Source organism: Enhydra lutris, unplaced genomic scaffold (assembly GCF_002288905.1).
Source record: "Enhydra lutris kenyoni isolate GAN:26980312 unplaced genomic scaffold, ASM228890v2 scaffoldscaffold57, whole genome shotgun sequence".
NCBI classification, from domain to species: domain Eukaryota; kingdom Metazoa; phylum Chordata; class Mammalia; order Carnivora; family Mustelidae; genus Enhydra; species Enhydra lutris.
Window position 1 is genome coordinate 11839896 of NW_019154141.1, and position 7866 is coordinate 11847761.

The window sequence follows — 7866 nt, forward strand, 5'->3', positions numbered from 1 at the left end:
AAAAAAAACCACCAAAGGTGAAATCTGGATCCTGGATCAACAGGGCAAGGGGCGGCTGGGAAGACGAATTTGCTCAGTTAATCAAGAGATTCCTTTGTGAGCTAGGTATTCGCAGAGTTTACAAACTCTCTTAGGTATTAAGAACCCCTTCTTCTTCCCCCAGAGGCCCTGTGAGAAGGGCAGCTGGGCAGGCTGGGAGCACAGGCAGCCCCAGAAGCCCCCAGACCTTCCCCCTCCTTGGGAGGCCAGCGCCTCCCCCCAGACCCGCTCCGGGCTCCACCAGCGCCTGAGCCAAAAGCAGCCTTGCTCCTCACAAGGCAGCAGCTCTCATTAATTACTTTTTGGGGGCGATTTCTTGTCTTTCTAATTAACTGAGACAGTGATTAAAATCAATTCCCCCACAGATTTCCTTGAATTTTGAACATGAGAGGTGCCAAGTGACTTTTCTTAGCTCCTACTTGTGCACGAATAAATGCCACTTAAAGAGCAGCTCCGGGAGAAACATCCAGGGGGAGAAACTCTCCTGCGGTCCAAGAGGGGCCGGGAGCCGGGCTGTCAATCTGCCTGTTTGTCAGTTTCGGGGAGTCTGGCATTTGGGAGAGTGGTAGGCAGCTGTCACACTGCCCACCCCAAACTGCTCCTGAATCAGAGGGAAGAGGAAGGCGAACTTCAGGCAGGGCCGGGATCCGGCCGCGGCCGCACGGGGTCCTGGCGCTAAGGAGACGCTCAGGCCACGCGGCTCTGGGCTTGCTCCCAGATACCCTTCTCCCGTCCTCTCGCCTCCAAAGCGCAGGCCCTGCAAACACGACAGGACAACACAACCTGGACTCGCTCGCTTCCTGCCGCAGAAAAGCGAGCAGATGCTGCCACAGAGGGAGCCGTAGGGAAGCGTTTAGGAGGGAGGGACTGCAGTTAGATGAGGAAAGCTACCACACTGACCTTTCCGCGTTCTTGACTCTGCTGGACACGCTCCCTAAATGGAAAGGAAAATAGGTTAAGGATGCGAGGGAGCTGGAGGGTCGAGGAAGCGGGCCTGGTGAGGCGAGTCGCTTTGAGTCTGTCTGCCCCACTTTGCTTCCTGCTGTCAGCTGGGCCCTAAGTGAGGGCAGAGCCAACCCAATGGCTCTCTCTGGCTCCCCGGGGACAAGATGGGGGGCGAGCCCTGTGAGTGCATCTCAGTGGCAGCTGATTTTGTAGAGGGAACGCAGGACACCAGGAAGGGCAAGAGATGCAGAGCTCCGGGGCCCGGGCGCGGGCCCGTGCTGTGCCGCCCGGCGTGCAAGTGACAACCCCGCCTCGCCAACTGGGCCACGAAGTACAGACAAATGCAAAGGGAGGAGGCAGTAGACCTGACGCAGGGCAGGTGCCCAGACGTGGCAGCTCGCATCTCCCAGGCCCTGCTGCCATTCCAGGTCAGCTTATACACCTCTTGCTTTCCTGTGTCCTGTGCTGTGTATTTGGACCCTGTGGGTCAAAACCAATGTTCGGGTCTGGGACGCCTGAGTGGCTCAGTTGGTTAAGCGTCTGCCTCCAGCTCAGGTCATGAGGTCATGATCCTGGGGTCCTGGGATCAAGCCCCTCATCAGACCCTGCTCAGCAGGGAGCCTGCTGCTCCTTCTCCCTCTGCTGCTCCCCCTGCTTGTGCGCTCTCTCTCTCAAATAAATAAATAAGATCTTTAAAAGAAAAACAAAACAAACCCATGTTTAGGTCAAGGTCAAACAAAGCTACTATACTACTACAAATTAAATGGAAAAAAATAAGAAATCAGGGAGGGGGTTGGCAGAGATCTAATGCATCCAGGACTGTCTGTACCTCTGGGCCCACGGAGGTTCTGGATTCTTCTCCAGGCAACAACTCCAGGGCAACCATGACCCAAAGAAGCTTTCCCTATCTCCTTGCGTATCAGCCAACTGCGCCCAGAACTTACTCTGAAAGACCCCTAAGTATCTACAAAATAGATTATTAGGGGCACCTGGTGGCTCAGTGGGTTAAAGCCTCTGCCTTCCGCTCGGGTCGTGATCCCAGGGTCCTGGGATCGAGTCCCATGTCGGGCTCTCTGCTTGGCAGGGAGCCTGCTTCCCTTCTTCTGTCTCTGCCTGCCTCTCTGCCTACTCGTGATCTCTGTCAAATAAATAAAATCTTAAAAACAATAGATTATTAAGTGAGTAAGGCAAAGTAAAAATACCATGCGTTTGCAAAAAAGAGAGGAACTTTTGACTTATCTGCTCACATAAGCATGGATCCTGGGAGGATACCTGGGAAACGATTCACACTGCTTATCTTGGAGAGGGAGCCTGGCAATGGGGGGGAAGAGAAGTCGCAGCGGACAAAGACTTTCCTCGTACAACCCTCTGAATGGTGAACAATGCAGATCTATTTCACAGAAGCAGCAAAACCCCAAAGACTCCCAGACCAGAGGGTGTGGAGCAAGGGGCGCTGGGGCGGAGGGCTCCCTCTGCTACGGAGGGGTTCGCTACCACTGCTGGTCCTGCTCCTGGGCGCCAGGCCCTGGGTGGTACCTGGAAGCCTTAATCCTTCCTCAGATTCAGGCTGGATGAAGACGCCGTGGCTTTAAAAATCAGCCTGGGCTCTCTTGATGTAGGGTACACACAGTTCTAACTCTAGCAGAGGAAGGAAAAGCCAAATAGGAATCTGGAAGGTGAGAGCTCTTTCAAACCGCAACATCCCCCGCCCCCACCCATGCAATCTGCAGGCTCATTCCTGGGCCAAGAGCTGGCCCCAGAACGGCAGCCTAGCCAGGAGGCCCTGAGCACTTCTGTTTTATCTAGGCCACGACTAGCCACGGGCAGTCCACAGCCCAGTCCACAGCCCAGGCCACGGTGCATGCCTCAGTGGACCATGGGAGATCTGCAGGTAGCACGGGGAGGAGAGGACAGGGCAATGAGAGGCTGTGGACACCAGGGCCATGCTGACGATGGAGGCTGCGCTCTTCCTCCTTTTTCTAAAATGGCCAAGAACACAGGGCTCACGTGGGTCAGGGATTTACCAAAGCTGTCACCGACTTCACTGCTGCAGACCATCCATTTCCCTTCAGTTCGGCAGGACAACCTACCTCTGGCTTCTTCTTTGGCCCTTGTTTCTTCACACACAGAGCATCAAGAGACAGCTGCTGCACGTGCATCAGCATTTCTGTGGAGGAAACAGAGGGCTGTGGCCAAAGGCTCCCACCCCTCTCTCCCCAGCACAGCCCCTTCTTGGGGCTGGGGGCTCAGCTTCTCACCGGCCTGGCCCCCTGGATCACACCAGCCTTGCCTGCCACCTTCTGGCTATGTGTCACCTCTGCACCTGCTGATAATAAAAGAAAGGGCTGGGTCCTCTCTCCTTGGGAAAGTACCCAAGCTGGGTTCAGGCTATTTTGCCGCACTGGGTACCGCTCTTGAAGAGGAGCGGCCTTACGGCTCACAAGGGCTTTACGGTACCACTGAAGAGCTGTGCCCGAGATGCGGGGGGATAACCCACGTGGGTTACTCAGATGCAGCCTTAGATGGAAGACCCAGCAGGAGCTTCCCTAACACACAGGAAGGCAGGAAGTTAGATCATGTCAGAAATGGCTGATTTTCCAGTAACAAAAGAGCCCCCCCACATCCCAGACTGGTACCTTCCTGAGCACAATTCTCGAATGCCCTGGCAGGCCTCTGGCTAGATCTGGATCAGCCCCCTACAGTGTTATTAGAAAACCCTAGACTCAGAGCAGAGCTGGGTACGTGGGCTAGTCACTGCTGGCTGATTCAGGACGGCTGTTCTAACGTAAATTTATGACAACCTGCAAATCGGCGGTTACAGTGTGAGGCAACCCTACACAAAAGAAAGAACATAAAAAAAAAATTTTTTTTTTAAAGATTTTATTTTTGGGGTACCTGGCTGGGTTGGTCAGTAGAGCATGTGACTCCTGATCTTGGGGTTGTGAGTTCAAGGCCCATGTTGGGTGCAGAGATTACTTTAAATAAAATCTTTTATTATTTTTTATTTTATTTTTCTAAAGATTTTATTTACTTATTTGAGAGCAAGAAAGAGCACAAGCAGAGAGAGGCAGAGGGAGATGGAGAAGTAGGCTCCCCACTGAGCAGGGAGCCCCATGCAGGGCTCGATCCCAAGTCCCTGGGATGGTGATCTGAGCTGAAAGAAGACGCTTAAACGACAGAGCCACCCAGGCGCCCCTAGAATAAAACCTTTTTTTTTCCCTAAAATAAAATCTTAAAAAATAATAAAAATAAAAATAAAAAAGATTTGGGGCACCTGGGTGGCTCAGTCAGTTAGGCATCTGCCTTCGGCTCTGGTCATGATTTCTGGGTCCTGGGATCGAGCCCTGCATCAGGCTCCACGCATTGGGGAGTCTGTTTGTCCCCCTTCCTCTGCCTCTCTCCCCACTTGTGTTCTTTCTCTCTCTCAAATAAATAAAATCTTTTATAAAATAAAATAAAATAAAATAAAATAAAAAAATAGATTTTATTTTTAGGGACGCCTGGGTGGCTCAGTCGGTTAATGTCTGCCTTCGGCTCAGGTCACCATCCTGGGGTCCTAGGATCGAGTCCCATGTCAGGCTCCTTGCTCTGCCAGGAGCCGATTTCTCCCTCTGCCTGCTGCTCTCCCTGCTTGTGCTCTCTGTCTTTCTCTTTCTCTGGCAAATAAATACATAAAATCTGGGGAAAAAAAAAGATTTTATTTTTAAGCAATCTCTGCACCCAGTGTGGGGCTTGAACTCATAACCCTGAGATCAAGAGTTGCATGCTCCACCGACCAAGCCAGCCAGGTGCCCTGAAAGAACATGAAATTTAGTTGGGTCGAACTAGGTTGGAATGTGGGCTACACTCCTCACTTGTGATGACATTATGGACAATTTATCTAATATCTGTTAAGGCTCAATTTCTTTATCTGTACAATGGGCCAAAGATTGCAATGGGGATCAACTGAGCTGATACCTAGCTCAGAGTAATGCGTGGTCAGTGGTTATGGAGAATAGGAGGATTTCCGTATTTTTTTTTTGTTGTTGTTTTTAAGGATGTCATTTATTTATGTGACAGACAGAGTGCGCGAGAGCACCAGGAGAGGGAGCAGGCAGGTGGAGAGGGGGAAGCAGACTCTCCACTGAGCTGGGAGCCCGATGCAGGGCTCGATCTCAGGACCCTGGGATCATGACCAGAGCTGAAGGCAGACACTTAGCTTACGTAGCCCCCCGGCGCCCCGGATTTCTGGATCTGTGGAGTAGGATCATGACACCAGCTGGAGGGGGCGCAGTGCAGCTAAACAAAGCGGCGCCTTCCAGCACCCGCGCCCTGCTCTCACTCTGGCTGGTCCGCGCCCCCCACCTCTGTGCGTCAAGACAGTGAGTGAGTCCATCTGGCTTTCCTCTAGCTTCCACTGGCGGACAGCCCTCTAAGAGCAGATGCCGTCAGCCAGTCACCAAGTCCCCTCCGCGGAAGCCCCGTGCAGAAACGGTACCGTCCACGTGCAGGATCCTCACTCCCCAGGAGCGGGCATTGGTCAGGAGACTGCTGCTGCTCCCGCCGCCTCCTCCGCTGCCGCTCTCCTGGAAAGACGATGTGGTCAGGCAGGAGCAAGGGACTCCCCAAGGCCTAACTGGATCCGGGTGGCCCCATGAAGAGAGGGTGTGGGAGAGTCTCCCCCAGGCCTCCCGAAGACCCTGTTCCCCACACGGGCCGGTCCTCGCCACTGGTGATCAGGAAGGAATGGAGGGTTCTCAGAGAGCTGTCTGTCCGTCTGCCAGGAGGGACTCCTGGCAAGGAGCCAAGTGAGCCAAGCTCTTGGCACCCAGCGGGGACCCGACAAACAGCAGTGCCAGCCGCCACCATTAAGCAGGAAGCTGCGTCTGCCTCAGGCTGTCCCCACCCTGCCGCCCAAGCACAGCCCACCTCCTCCCTTGGCCACAGCCACGCACCCTCCTCGACACCACTTCCTCACAAGAGCACCCTGACTCCTCCTCCCACGACTTCACTTCAATGGTTCTAGATCTCGCAAAAGGGATAAATAGCTACTTATACGAGATGTGCAGCCTGGCTTATGTGCAGCGCAGACACGTCCCCCAGCGTCCCTCCGGGGCGCTCTTGCTAGCTCTGGAGATGGAAGGATGGGGGAGTCAAGACCCAGGCTCTACCACCACCCTGGGTGACTCTGGACAAACCGCTTTACTTCTCTGAGCTCTACCTGCTCATCTGTAAGAAGGAAATAAGGACGCTCCGTCTCACAGCTGTGCATTTCGTGGCAGTATTCTGGAAAGCCCTCAGGAGAAAGGCTACGTCCTTCCCCGTGCACCTTAAGCCCGCCTCCCTCGGCTCACCTGGTTTCTTAACGACTGAGCCACCCAGGTATGCCTCTCACCTGGTTTCTGATGGCCTTCTGCAGCAGCTCCTTCCCTCTGCTCAGAGGCACCTGATAGGAAAAGAAGAGCCGTGAGCCAGACTCCGCAGCCCACCTATGCACAGATGTGCCCCACAGGCGCCAGGGGCGGGGGGGGGGGGGGGTGGTGGGCCTGGGGGCCTGGCTCTCGGAAAGCTGGGAGCAGTGACAGCTGAGGAGCAGCAGAACGAGAGCCTAAAGAACTTTCTGGAGTAAAGGCAAAGCCACCTACAATTCTGGGTCACCCACAGGTAGCCACAGCTTGGACCCCGGTGGAGAAGGATGTCCTGAATGGACCCAAGGTCAAAGCATCCCCCATGTTCTAAGACCACTCTTTGAGAGTTTCCACACCCCCAGCAGAGCAACCTGGGTCAATTTCAACAAGTCCTCCCTGGTTTACAGAGGACCTTCCTATTGTTTCTGAACCTCTGACACGGAAGTCCCATGAAAAGTGAAATGTATCACAGAAGGGACCGCATGGGGATAACAAGTTGGTGAGCTTTTTGGATGCAGAGCTAGATTCAGTCCCTGAATTCAAATGAGAGATTAAATTAAACCAGACGAAACTAAAGCTGGAGACCGCCCACAGGGGCTCACCGAGGTGTACTTCCTTTGTTCAGAGAACACACCTTTCCTACCCAATGAGATTCTCACCGAGTCTGCAGGCTTCTGTGAAGGCCTGGTGTGGCCGCCCTTTGGATGGGCCGTGGACGGTGTCTGGCCTCTGACCTCGCTGGGGCTGGGGCAGCGGCAGCCTCTGGGGCTTGTCCCACTGCTCTCTGTCTTCGCCTCCCTGCGGCTAGACACGATGTAACTTACTTCTTTGCTCAGAAAACCCTCAATTACCTGAAACCAGATCACAGAGGTGGCTGAAAACCAAAAGGCAGATGTAGAATCATCGATTCTGAGAGGCTGGGGAAGGAAATCTTGGCTGCCAAAAGTTTCAGAATCAATGTCTTTAAATAGACCAAATGCAGTTCTGTACCGAGCCCCCAAGAAGACGTCATCCTGAAACATAATAGGGTCTATATATATATGTATATAGAAAATACAGGTTTTTGTCTCCAGAACTGCTGCTTCTGACCCAGCAGCAAAAGGCCACAGGCTTTGTTATTTGACCAGTTTGAGTCTGCACAGAGTGAGAGCACACTGACGGGTCTCGACAAGATCTTAAGAGTAGCTTAGTTGGGGGCGCCCAGGTGGCTCAGTCAGGTAAGCTCAAGTCATGATTCCAGGGTCCTGGGATCGAGTCCTGCATTGGGCTTCCTGCTCAGCAGGGAGCCTGCTTCTCCCTCTCCCTCTGCCACTCCCCCTCAAATAAATAAATGAAATCTTAAAAAAAAAAAAAAAAAAAAAGAGGGCCTCTGGGTGGCTCAGTTGGTTAAGTGTCTGCCTTCAGCTCAGGTCATGATCCCAGGGTCCTGGGATCAAGTCCCACATTGGGCTCTCTGATCTCTCTCACACAAATAAAATCCTTTTTTTTTTTTTTT

The 7866-nt window shown here is 53.2% G+C and overlaps 1 protein-coding gene across 2 annotated transcripts in view; it reads right to left on the minus strand.

The window, feature by feature from the left end:
* The window catches only part of LOC111158043 (DBF4 zinc finger B), a 44591-nt gene that overhangs the window by 7953 nt on the left and 28772 nt on the right, over nt 1-7866 (minus strand). For both annotated transcript variants that reach the window (XM_022519843.1, XM_022519841.1), the window contains 5 exons: nt 7031-7222; nt 6359-6409; nt 5462-5549; nt 3075-3151; nt 940-973 (listed from right to left, as the gene is read on the minus strand). In XM_022519843.1, the coding sequence (XP_022375551.1) occupies nt 940-973; nt 3075-3151; nt 5462-5549; nt 6359-6409; nt 7031-7222 (442 nt within the window). The remainder of the gene's footprint in view (nt 1-939; nt 974-3074; nt 3152-5461; nt 5550-6358; nt 6410-7030; nt 7223-7866) is intronic.